The sequence below is a fragment of the Xiphias gladius genome, chromosome 21 (genome assembly GCF_016859285.1).
Source record: "Xiphias gladius isolate SHS-SW01 ecotype Sanya breed wild chromosome 21, ASM1685928v1, whole genome shotgun sequence".
NCBI classification, from domain to species: Eukaryota; Metazoa; Chordata; class Actinopteri; order Istiophoriformes; family Xiphiidae; genus Xiphias; species Xiphias gladius.
This window is the reverse complement of record NC_053420.1, coordinates 3,558,386-3,571,635: the sequence shown is the minus strand read 5'-3', so window position 1 is coordinate 3,571,635 and position 13,250 is coordinate 3,558,386. Positions and strand designations below refer to the sequence as shown.

Sequence of the window (13,250 nt, the reverse complement as noted above, 5' to 3'; positions counted from 1 at the left end):
CACTTGCAAAATATCTCGCCTTAAAGAACATTATTAATCTCATCAACAATTTTAATCATGTCCATGGCATCTTCTGACCTTCAAATCAGCACAGAGCAGACCACAACATCTCCCTCCACCACTGTCTCCATCTATCCCCCAGTTGTTATAACCGTCGTGCCTATACGTACTTGCAGTGCCCTGTTTCTTTTTTCTTTTTTCTTTTTTTTTGTTTCACACACTTGATGTTCCTGTGCTTCCGTTGTCTTGACATTCTCTTTCTGATGGGCTGTCGCCACCTGAAGGGGTGTGTTCGTTCCTTTATTCCAGCTCTTTTCATTCCTTCACTGCCCCTGTCTATTCCTTTTTTTTCTTCCCTACATGATGTGCTGTCACCAGTAAGTGCATGTGTCTAACCACTTGTTATAGAGAGATTGGCCTCTTTTCCCATTTGTCGATGACTATAGCACCTGCCGGCAATGACACCTGTCACTTTAGCATTTGAACAAAATCCCTCCAATGGTACTGCCCATAACGACGTATTTTCTTCTAAATTTTGCCTTTTCTGGTCATATAAACATTGAGTATATTCCTTTGAGAACTGAAACCTGGAATCAACAAATATGATAAATAAGATGTTTCAGGGTTTAAATCTTCTATAAAGTCTATATTTCAGATTTATTATAGTGGTTAAATCAAGAGACGACCTTTATATTTCTAAAATTTCCTCTTAGGAATAGAGTGAGAAAAGCACAGAGGTGCATGAAGTACATGATTTTTTTAAGTGGTTTTTTTTTCTCAAGTATTAAATGGTGATGGAGAAGTAATCAATCCTACACACATCTATTCAAATCTTCACACAAGATTTTAGCTCTCTATTGCCCTGAAAAGCACAAAGAATACCCACTAGACATTTACATAGGTAATGGATTGCAAATAGTAACTGCCTGCAGCTTAGTTCTACTGGGGAAAAAAAAAAATCTGATTTCCATTGTAGCTCATTTCACGGCAGCTGAACGACAGATGTTTTGCTTTGCGTAATAGTACAACATAGTGTTTTGGTGAACCCAATGAGACTCAAAAAGAAAAAACAATTTGTGCCGTAAATGTTGAAAATCTGTCAGCTGTGAAGGTTTGGAGGTGAATGACGTAACGGCAAAGCCTCTTGGAGCCTTCAAGTTAGACTGTGTTTACCCATGTTCACAACAACAGTCCTTTCAAAGACGCAACTGATGTGGTATTCAAAACTGTCTGAGCGGAAGGTTCCTGGCAGCGTCAAGTTCACACATGCTGATGGAGTTGTCGAGTACTTTTTAAAAAAAGTTATTTAATGGATGCCGTGTACCCATTTTTTGTTAGTGCTATGAAATTAAAATGCAGAAAAAAAAGTAATCAAATATTTTTAAAGGGAACAACAGCAGTGCTCTGACAACTTTAACCACTCGAACACCAAATATGTTGTATCCTTGACTTCAGATGCTGAAAATATGACCTCAAAGGTTCCATTTAAGGCAGCTATTTTAGGACAATCACCATTCTGAGTTATAAGTTGCTCTCTGGGACTGAGTGACATTTGCAACACACAAATATATTGAAAGTAGCCAGAAAACAATCTTGCAATGCTAAAACCCGATCACGTCGATTGATGACTGGTGTCATGGCAATGTGACAGCTGCCTGTAGGTGTCACACTGTCAGCATGTGATGGAGAAAGATGGCACGGAGGCAAACTGAGAGATGGAGTGAACACAGTGCCATATTCGGTGTTTCTAAAATATCGCGGCTGCATTATTTGAAAGTGGATTTCAGTTTGTCATACACTGACACAAGTTACCTCCTTGGAGAAAGGTACATTTTTGTTCAGATGCTGAATGTCATTGTTATTATCAAGTTTGTGTGCTTGTGTGTGTATACTGATGCATGTGCCTATGTGAGTCTCACTGTGTGTGTGTGTGTGTGTCTGTGTGTGTGTGTGTGTGTGTGTGTTCGGGGGCTGGCTTATAAAGTTAAAGAACAGGGAAGATGAATGTTCGTGGATGACGGATGGTCTGAGCCTCTCAGCTGGATCTCTCCACGAGACTTAACGCACCTGCTCCTACTACATCTTTGTCTGCTTTCCGTCTGACTGAATGACCCACTAAATGTCCAGCTGTCTAACTGCATTATTGTCTTCTTTATCAGATTCCTTCATTGGCTGAGGTGTATAAGTGCGTAATTTGATTGTAGGCACCAATGGGTAACACACACACACACACACACACACACTGATCAGGGTGTTTTGTGCTTTGTGCGCTTCAGTAAATATAAAAAGATAATATGTGAAAACAATGGAACTACATGAGTTAATCACTTGTTGAGATCCCTCGCTTCCATTAATTAAACATTATATGTACTGAATACAGAGATTTTCTCGGTACAGATTGACTTGTATTACCGTGCCTGTAAAACAAACTCTCTAAGTGAACCACTAAAACTTAAAGCTTGAAAGTCAAACCATGTCAACCAAGAGTTTGCTTCTATGGATACATATGAATGTATATGTCATGGAAAAACCCATTTGTATGAAAGTATCACATATGGCCTCAACAGTAATAGATGTCTCAAATTCCGACTTTTTTGATGAGCCCTCCATAACGGCAGAGTCTCCCATCCCAAGTGTGGTGTGTATATCCTACAAATGGGCACCAGGGGATAAGATCACTTCTCTGAGCATCAGTGACTCAAGTTTCCCAGAGACTGGCTCAATCGTGCCTCTTTACAGCCCATTTAGAGGCCCGGCAGATCTGGATTCAAAGTCAGCATGAGTAGAAGGGCTGCCTCGTCTCGGCTCATGCTAATGGGCTAAACCTCGGGAGGTCGCAGGAAGCAAAGTTAATAAATGTAAGGCCAATTTATTGCCCTGACTCTATCCAGAGAGGCTGGGAGACGAGAGGAGGGGAGTTGTTTATGGTGGAGACACTGGAGAGACAGTGTGTGTCTTTCTGTGTTTGTAGTAGTTAACTTTGTCGAGCCTGAGAAGAATACTAAGTGTGTATGGGGGATGCAGCTGCCGTTTGGGTGAGCTCTCTCTCTCCATCTCTATATCCGTCCATCTTCCCTACTCTCTCCCTCTCTCTCTTCCTTTCCACTAAATCAGCTGGTTTGGTCAGTGTTCTGACAGACGGGAAGGACTTCCAACCACGTGTGCTTTCCGTCTGACTTATGGATACTCTGATTGGCTGTTAGGGTTCCCAGGTAACCCTAGGAAGCCAGGAACCCAATTTTTTTTTTTTGTGTAGCTCTCTTCATCTATTTGTCTCTTTCACACTTTCTTACTATCTGTCTTTCCCCTCTATCTACCTCATCCTTAACAAAATGACTGAACTATTTTCCTAACGGCTCTTTCTCGTACCAAAAACTCTCTTGACGCACAGAAATGTACACAAACAGAAACACAAACACACAAGAAAGGTTCGTGTTCATTATCCATATATATTTATACACACTTTTTAGTTCGGCTAATGGTGTCAGTGTATGTTTGTCATGAGCATTCAAACACACGTACATAAATGTGTGCGCACAAATGCCCACACACGCCTGCCCACGAGCCAAAGGCAAGCAAGTATGTGTGCTTACACACACACACACACACACACACGCACACGCACGCACGCACACAGAGAATAAAAGTGCATTCAGGGATTTTCCAGTAGGTTGAGTCTTGGTTGACATTGACTGTCAGTTGGAAAACTCTCTATCTGTCTCTTTCCTACAACCTACGAAATCTGCAAGCACCAAACCAAGGTTTGTGGCTTTCCGAGGTTGTGTGGACAAAATTTTTGTTCTAAACCATTGTTAGGATATTTTAGAGGGTCTTCGCAACTTCACGGGGCTGTGGGGGGGTTAGGACATGGTTTTTAGGATTAAGGGTAGAATTAGGTTTAGGTTAGGGTAAGAGAGGTCAGGTAAATGTCGAATCACAAGAAAAGAGAGACATACGTGTGTGTGTGTGTGTGTGTGTGTGTGTGTGTGTGTGTGTGTGTGTGTGTGTGGACGTGGATTGGCCAACCCCTGAGGCTTTTTACCTGTCAAGAAAGGTGTCTGGCTGCATTCTTCACAGTGTGGGAGGGCATGTTTTTCCGTGTGTGTCACCGCTTCCTTTTGTTTTGTGCCATTTCTCGCCCCATTTCTCCTTGCCTTCTTACTCCGCGTCCCTCCTCTGTCTTTCTCCTCCAACAATTCCACCTCTCCTCTCCACTAACTTTTCTCATTACTTCCTTTTGCACTTTTGTGTCTTTCCTCCCTCCTCTTTCATCTGCACTTTTCTTCTTATGTCCTGCCATGAATGCAACGTTGTCTGTGTCTTTTGGTGTGGTTAGACAACATCTCTTCTCCTCTTTCTTCTCTCTATTTCTCCCCTTTACTCCCCTCTTTTAGCCCTTCCACCATCTTTCTATACTCGTGCTCTCTACATATCTGCCTGGTTTTGTCATCCATGATCATCCCCGTCTTATTTCCCCACTTTTGCTTCTTTTCTCTTTTAGGATCGCTACAGCATGCAAGACCAGGGTAGCCTGATGGAGATAGCCAGGTAAAAGGTCAAAAGTATGCGCTTGAAAACGGAATCTGGCTGGAGGGATTTGCTCCAAATCCCTTTGGGCAATAAGGCCGGGCCTGCAGTCTGCATTCCAGTTCATCCCAAAGTTGTTGGATGGCACTGAGCTCGGGGCTCTGTGCAGGCCAGTCAAGTTCTTCTGCACCAAACTGGGAAAACTATTTCTTTACAGGCCGGGCTTTGTGCATTGGGGGCATTGCTGTTATGAAACATAAAAAGGGCCTTTCCCAAACTGGTGCCACAAAGTTGGAAGCACACTGCTCTCTAAAATATCACTATGAGCTGCGGCCTTAAGATTTCACCTTGACTCAAACTAAGGGGCCTTGCTAAATAACCAGTCTTGTTATTTTCTTTGGGGAACTTGAGACAAAAATTTAAATGTCATAGCAGTTCATCAAGAGACTCCCTTGTCTTCTTGCCCCTGTTATCCTCCCTTTTTTTGGGGTTTCTTTCACTCTACAAACCATGGCCTCCCTCTCTCTCTCTCTCTCTCTCTCCTCTCCCACTATTCCTCTTTAGCCTTGCCGGTCTCCATCTTTGCCTCCGGTATTATATCTTCTTAAATGTCTCTTTCCCTCTTTTTAGAGTTTTACTCCCCCTCCCTCTATCGTTCGTCATCCCGATGTCCCTGATCACTCTCGCTCTTACTTCTCTTACTTATAGCCCCGGGCACTTTATTCTTGTCTGTGTGCGTGTTTTCCTTTAATGTGGGTGGTTTGTGTGTGTGTGTGTGTGTGTGTGTGTGTGTATGCGTGTGCATGGACAAGTGTGTGACATCAAATGACACCGAGGGAGACATCAAGATTGTCGTTGGCGAGCAGTGTTGATGCGAGGAGCGTCGACTAATTGGCACAGTGACGGGAGATGAGAGACCGGCACCTGACTGATGTCACCCCAGAGGTGGGATAGAGTGACGTAGAGTGAGGGGGATAGATGGATGGATGGATAGATGGATGGATGGATGGATGGATGGATGGATAGATAGATAGATAAGTAGATAGATAGATAGATAAGTAGATAGATAGATAGATAGATAGATAAAAGGCAAACCAGAAGGGAAAAAGGAAGGGAGAGGTGTGTGAAATGAAAAAGGAAGGAAAAGAGAGGTAGGTGGACAAGAGGGCCAGGAGGGAAGTACAGAGGATAAAGACAAAAAACATTGGAGAGAAGAAGGGAGTGAAAAAGAGAGGAAAAAGAAAGGGAAGAAAGAGGGGAAGACAGGGTAAGTAAAACAGGTGGGAATTAAAGGAAGTGGGAAAAGGTGATGTGGAAGGGTGGAAGGAAAAAGAGAAAGAAAATAAAGAATAAGATAAGCTTAGAGTGATGGAAAAGAATAAGAGAAAAAACAGAGGAAAGAAAAAGGGATAGAAAAGGTGGGCGGTTAAGATAGAGTTTAAATGGAAAGGTAACAAGGAAGAGGTAGAGAATGAGGGTAAAAGAAAAAGGAAAGGAATGAAAGAAGCATGAGATACCCGGATGAGGAGAAGGAAGGAGAGAGGGGAAGAGAGATAGAAAAAGAAAGAGGTCAAAAGATTGAGGGACCAGGGTTACATGAGAGCAGAGGATTAAAAGATGAGGAGGATGAAGGAAGGGACAAAGAAACACAAGGCGAGAGAAACAGAATGAAGGGAAAGAAGAATGATAGAACCACCAAGTGACTTTGGGTGAGACATGAAAAAAATGCAGCTAGATTTTTTTGTATGAGAAGAGCAGATATAGAGGCGGTGAGCGATGAAGATATGGAGAGTGGGTGGATTGAGAGAACAGTTTCTTCTAAATGTTCTCAAGAGAGAAAAAGACAGAAAGTGACAGAAAATGAAAGAGAAAGAGGGAGGAGGGACACTCTCCTTGACGGACAGGTGGAGAAAAAAAAGACTGGGAGGATTATCCAAGACAGGCACAGAATGACAAACTGACTTTGATCCACAGGATCAAACTACGACAAACCAGCCAAGTCCTGTAAAATGTAAATGAGGAGTTTCTTTCCAATATGACACATCCACCGCTTAAGAAAAAAAGTGACATCTACTCACAAAAATGACTGACACCAAAGAAATTAAACAAATTACAGGACTTTGTGAGGGTGGCAGATAACTTAAATCCTTGATTTAACAAAATAACAAAATATCCTGCAACTCTATATAAATGAGATACTGAATTTAGAGAATAAATTATTCAAATACTGACATTCTTCTTTGTGCACAGACGTGGCTCAGTAGTCCATTCAAATGACAACTGGCCGTGGTGGATTCACTGGCCGCTGCGAAGGAGACGTAAGCAATGCTGGAGAGTGATTGTGGATATTTGAACTCAACGGCCAAAAAAAACACACCTCTCCCTTCAGTGCTCCTTTCAGAAGCTCCGTACCCCAAATCCATGGACATGCTTTGCCAAGGCGATGACACTAACGACTGATCTAGCTGCCCAAGAGAGAAGTATGGTGGAATCCGGAGCGCCTGCTGCCCGAGGGGAGGTTAGCGTCAATAAGGGGAAGCGCTTTTTATCACTATGAAAATACAGGTGGCATATTTGTTTGTTGAGGCACTCTGAAAAGTGTGACAGTAAGCCCGTCAACATTTAAATAGGTGTTGAAGCCAAATACTTATCTAAGTCAAAGTCTAAGACGAGCTGTAGTCGAGCCTATGTACCGGCAACATTATCGCTGGTAACTTCAACGGTAACGGTAACTTAAGCTCCTCCCTCGGGAATACACGGAGCAACGTTGTTTATTGCCAATTCTAAAAGAACAAGGAAGAAAAAAAACATGGCAGGGTTACATCTCTGACGTTATTCAGACTTTCTTCTTCCTGTGGTGTCGTTCCCCTGAAGAGCACATGGGCGAGACGAGTAATGCTACACAGGTGAAGAGGCGGAACTCCATTGGAAAGAATGTAAGGTTCTCATTGCAAGTAGAGATTTTCTTAATACAAGTAGGCAAGGTAATATATCCGATGTTATTTGCGTTTCATTGCTATCGTGGTATAACTCTGTTCCCTCCGTTCGGAGATATTCATTGAATTTGACAAAAAAGTGTATTGGATGAAAGTAACTGATTATACCTTTAATTTCTCAATAGCCAGTGAAGCTTTCCAAACAGAAAATCAGCAAGACCGTCATTGCACTTTTGTGGTAGGGTTCACGCTGTTGTCAACAAACATTCACCATGCGGATGAAAGTCCACCAGTCACAAGGCAGCTGTTGCGTATCTGACCCAGCTAGGGTCCAGCTATTTATGTTTATGTTTCCTGACAAGTGGCTTCTTTTAATCAGGCTGATAATGCAGAGGCAGCAGTTTCTAACTTTGACACCAGAGATCATCCCATCTCATTAAACCTTGCCAATGGGTTTTCCCTTGAATTTTTCCATAATTAACTAGTTTTACTTGACTAAACCAAACCTTGACTTTTGAGTTTGCTGATAAAACAACCTACTTTGTCATTAAGGTCTTTTTTGGATCGGAGCGTGTGGACATAAAAATGCCACATATTAGCAATCTAGCAACGATCCACACGTCACGTGATGACACCTGAGCCAGTTCCATTTGATGATGAAGACTGTGAAATGTGGTTAATCGGTTCAAAAAAGCTCAGAAGTGGGGCTTTGAGTTAAGGTTAATTTGGAAAATAGGAAATAGTGTGATGTTGTTATAAAGCTGCAACGTCCATCGAGGGGTGACGTCCGGGTGGCCGAATGGATCAACGAAACATTGCACTTTGACATGGGAGACCACTCTTCGCATTTTGTTTCCTTAACATTGGTTTCTCTTAACCGAGACCACAATTCCCTTAGTAACCAATTAGGTGTTTTAACCCAAGGTCAGTAAACTGCTTCAGCCTCAGTTTTGGAAGGCACTGACCAATAACGGTGACCAGCCAATAGGAGCATCAAATAATATAAAGGATAACATGTGTGGCTCCGGAGGGCAGTGACAAATACTAAATATCAAATACCTAATCCTAACCCAAACAAATCCGTGCATTCATTCTGTGTTGTGCAAATTACTTTTCTTAAATGTTACACACTAAAAAGAAGTTAGGGTATTGCAGCAAATCTCTATGGTCTCTCAAAGGAGAAAATGAAACTAGTAGACCAGTCTGGTAGTCACAATAGCTGGGAATAATTTCATAAAACCGTTACTCTTTGGGACAGAAGACCTGTTCAGAAAAAGCTTTCTTTACTGGCTGAAATTCATGAGTTCTGTGAATGTGTTTCAATTTTTTATGCCTGACTTCCTTATCAAATCATCTGGGCTACGGTGCTGCGCAGGTCCACTTGATTTCTATTTACTTTTTTCCACCAGCACTCCCACAATGCTTCAATCCATGACCCAAACAAACCACACACTGATTGGATTGACTGAGATCCAATCAAATAAGGAATCCTGATTTGACCGGATTTATGGTCTGCACATATACAAAGTGCGCGCGTACACAACAACTGGCAGACACAAAGGTAAAAGCACCCACACTTTTAGTCATCCACTCGCATGCACACTTGTTCAATCATGCAAGAACCCCCCCCACACACACACACACACACACACACACACACACATTCACGTCCACTCGCACACAATCTCTCTCCATGTGAGTGCATTGTGGGAAATCTGCCTTCTGGAGGAGGATATTACATCACGGCGTCAGCCAGCTCACCCGGCCCCGCTCGCCAAACTGAGTTACCGTGGTTACAGCACTGGAAAATTAAAACAACCCTCACAGGAGTTCAGAGTATTATGGAAATTCAAAAGCCAAGTTGAAGTTGTGAATGAGTTATGAGAAGGAGAGGGGTGGGGGAGGTGGGCAGGGTGTTTTTGTATTTGCAGACGGTATAATTGGCAGACAAAAAGGGGAGGAAAACAGAGAGATGAATTCTGGGAGTGAAGATTCCCAGAAGGAGTTTCTTTCTCGTTTTATTCATCTATTTGTTTCTGACAAGTTAGATAAATTTCACTTTACTGGACTGGGACCTCGAGAGGGTAATCCAAACTGCTCCCGTGTTACTCTGCCTGGGAAAAAAAGTTCACCTCACCTCAATCACTGACACCTGATGTGACATCACAGATTAAGGCGGGGCCAGAGGTACTTGAGGGTCTCAACTTAGAAAGGTCTGAAGCAGCAGAAGAGGTTCTCTGCCCGGTGTGATACTGTCATGATTTGCCAATCAAAACAGCTGTTATCAACGGCTTTAAATGCTTTCAAAACCTCTCTGGAACAATGGCTACTCTATCCTTTCAGATGATTGGTCAATGATTAGTTCAAGCCGAGCAAACAAGATTTAGTCTCATTTTCTTTTTTCGTCTTTTAGTGTCCTCTATATTGTTTTAGGTTTTCGAGCCCAATTGATGAGGAAAAGGCTTTAAGGCCCCTATATGTTCCATTTTAATGTGAGCAATGAAAAGGCGACATTGGTGTTAAATCTTCCACAGCATCTTCTTTTGATACTAGACCGAGGGTCATCAAAAGTCAGAAGGTTTTCTAATTCTACACGTGGTTTTTGAGGGAACGAGGAAATAGTGAGTCCCTCGATTTGTTTCCACTTTTGTGACAAAAAAGGGACCAAACAAAAATTGAGTATCTTATACAGTAGTTATAGGATCTTTTGAAGTGTGAGACTCACCCCATTGGCTCTGCTCATGGCCTGGTAGTAGATGCTGTAGCTCTTGGCAGGAGATAGCGGAGGATTCCAAAAACCGCCGTAGCTCTTGTTGTCCCCCACGGTGAACGGCTGTACCACTGTGAGGCTGGATGGCGGCAGTTCAGCGGCGATGTAGTAAGGCGAGTCCAAGATGGAGGCATTGCGGAAGCTGACAGGGGCGGAGAAGCACTCGGGGGCTTCAGAGGCGGCGCGGCGGGTCTTGGACTTGCGCTCCTCCTTCACAACGAGCTGGTAGGAGCTGGGAAGAGAAATTAAGTTACTGCCGATGCTGCTGTGTGCTGTTTACCAACCCTGCTGCTCTTTGAAGCTTTCTAACCAACTGACAAAGGAGGTGTACATTTACTGTTTGGGAGCTCAACTTTGATGGAGTAAAGCAACTGCTCACTGCTATTTAGGAGAATTTGGATTTTTCTGGCAGTTTGTCATTTCTTTTTAGATGGGGGTCCATTTTTGGCAAAATTATTGCGTTTGTACCTGACATCAAACTTTCAACTGGTCAAATAGCAGAAGTCTACGGAGTTTCAATCATTACAGGTGTTTGTTGTAGCCCTACGTGGTCATTTGAACTTTTAAAACAGGTCCACTTTTAATTAAATATAGTCTAATTCAGGTAAAGCAGTAATGTCTTTGTTCTCACAATTACATTTATCCACACTATTCAGTCTCTGTGGAGCACGTACTGCTAAAAAAGCTTCAATTACTCATTGCTCTATATCTATTTTGACATTAAATGTATTAGAAGAAGAGGGCCGAGGTCTTTGATGAATACCTACTATCCTTTAAAAAGGAGCGTAATTTGTTCTAAGTGTGACGTTTCTTTCCTGACGCTAAGCTGTATTTTGGAATCAAACTTCAGATAACTTTCTCACAAAGTAGTTGGCAGATAATTTCCTGTGCTGACTCCGCAGAAAGGTATGAATTAAAAGTGAGAAACATACTGTGTGTGTGTGTGTGCGTGCTTGTGTGTGTGTGTGTGTGTGTGTTTGTGAGAATGTGTACAGTATGTATGTGAGGACAGAAATTAATGGGTCTTTCTGCGAGTCCAGATGTGTCTCTCCCTGCCCTGTGTCTTTTAGCAGAGGTGTGTGTGTTTGTGCACACACTCTAGCAGGTGCGCATGTGCCTGCATGTGATCTAGCAGGTGTGCTTGTGTGTGTGTTCTAACAGGTGTGTAGAGGTGTGTTTATATAGTTAAAAGGTCTGTCTTTGTCTGTGTGTGTGTGTGTGTGTGTGTGTGTGTGTGTGTGTGTGTGTGTTTCCATTCTGCTCTGAGAGGCTTCATGAATGGCTGAGGGCTCCTTTAGCGGTCAGGACAAACGCAGCGGCCCTCCGCAATTACCTCCGTCCTCTACGCTAAGAACTCACTTCACAATTATATGCAATTAGGGAAATGTATGTTTCTGTGAAGGGGGCCGCGGCCAATTATCCCCAGCTCCCGTTTGGCAGCTTTCATAAAAGATAATTGCTGATGACCAAAGATGAGTCTCTCTCTCTCTCTCTCCGATTTCTGCCTTTCTGGTGAAATATCCATTTCAAACTAATGACTTTTGGAGGCTACACAAGGGATGAAGCAGGGGCCTAATACAAGGAGCGAATTGGGAATTATGTGTGTTTTCCCATGTGGCCTCGTCCTCGTGGATGTGTGTTTTCAAGCCTGTGTGTGCATGTGTTTTGTGATGTGCCGGTGGTCCTATGAGTGTGTCTGAGTGTGTCTTCATACGTGTTAGTGTGTGATGTCTCTTTTTGTGATCAAGATTTAGGGTTTTCGAACTTGACAGTGAGGAAATTTCGGAAATTGAGACAAATTTGGAAAATAGGGACATTTTTAGAAAGCGAGGACATCTGTGATAAGTGAGGACAATTTTGGAAAATAACAACAATTTGTAAACGGAGGAAGTTTCTGAAAAATAAGCTATTTTTCATCAATCCTTACTTCCTCAAAGGGCTGTTTGATGGTCGAGCCTTGGTTTTGGGGTTTAAAGTTAAGTGAGGTCTAGGGTTAGGGGCTAGTGGAGACATACAGTGTCTATCTATACCTCTGGAATGTGTGTTTTTGTGCATGTTTGAGCTGATTTTCTGCACGTATCTGTCTTCGTCCTTGATCCAGTGCGTGTGTGGAGCATGTGTACATGAACGCATGTGCGGGCGCGTCTGCGTTTTTCCGTGTGTGCACATGCGTTTCTGTGTGTCTGCGAGCAAATGCGTGCGTACCGACATCCACCGTTAGCCCCTGCAGCTGGCTTCCGTTGTGTGCATTTATGTAAATGCACATGTGTATGCATCTGAGAATGCATGCTGATGTGTGTGTATGTGTGTGGGCGTGTGTGTGTGTGTGTGTGTGTGTCTCAACCACGGCAGCTGCTCCTCTTAGCACAGCCATTTTGATAAACATTCCTCATCTAAGCTCCTCAACTTGAAATGCTCTGACCTCTTCAGAATGAAAAAAAAAAAAAACATTTGCGTGCACACTAGCCAACAGATGCCTTTTCCCTGTTACCCTACACACATCTGTTGGGACTTTAAACAAGTAACACTTGAACAAAAAACACATAATAAGCAAGCATGTTAAGGGGCTTATCACGGGTTGATGAACACACAAAGATGATAGTGACTGAGGAGAAGCCTAATTCAACACGAGATATATTTGCCATTTGTGGGTGATAAATGGTGTGATATGGTGTGGGATTTAAAGAAATTAACACTGAACCACTGACCCACGCTCACATTTCAGGAATACGTTTCCCCGAGTCCAAATTGAAGCGTTATATATTCTCCACGCACCCTTGTCGAAACTGTACTTCCCTAAAGGCGACCGAGAATAATGTTCTCCTTTACACCAATTAAATGGATGAAATCACATGTTCAAAGTGAACTTTTAATTAAAAAACACGCTGGCTGTAAAAGAAAAGCAAAAGGAATGAATTAGCTGTGCCTCCATTTTAAAACTAAAACCAGTGAGTACAGTCAACTGGGGAGTGGAAGAATGTAACTTGAGTGTGTTGTGTGTGTTTATATTACTTCTA

General features: G+C 42.7%; 1 protein-coding gene across 1 annotated transcript in view; it reads right to left on the bottom strand.

Moving 5' to 3' along the window:
* ptprt (protein tyrosine phosphatase receptor type T) overlaps positions 1 to 13,250 on the bottom strand; it is a 239,634-nt gene that overhangs the window by 130,304 nt on the left and 96,080 nt on the right. Inside the window, exon 9 of the mRNA XM_040158914.1 lies at positions 10,189 to 10,465. Within this exon, the coding sequence (XP_040014848.1) occupies positions 10,189 to 10,465 (277 nt within the window). The remainder of the gene's footprint in view (positions 1 to 10,188; positions 10,466 to 13,250) is intronic.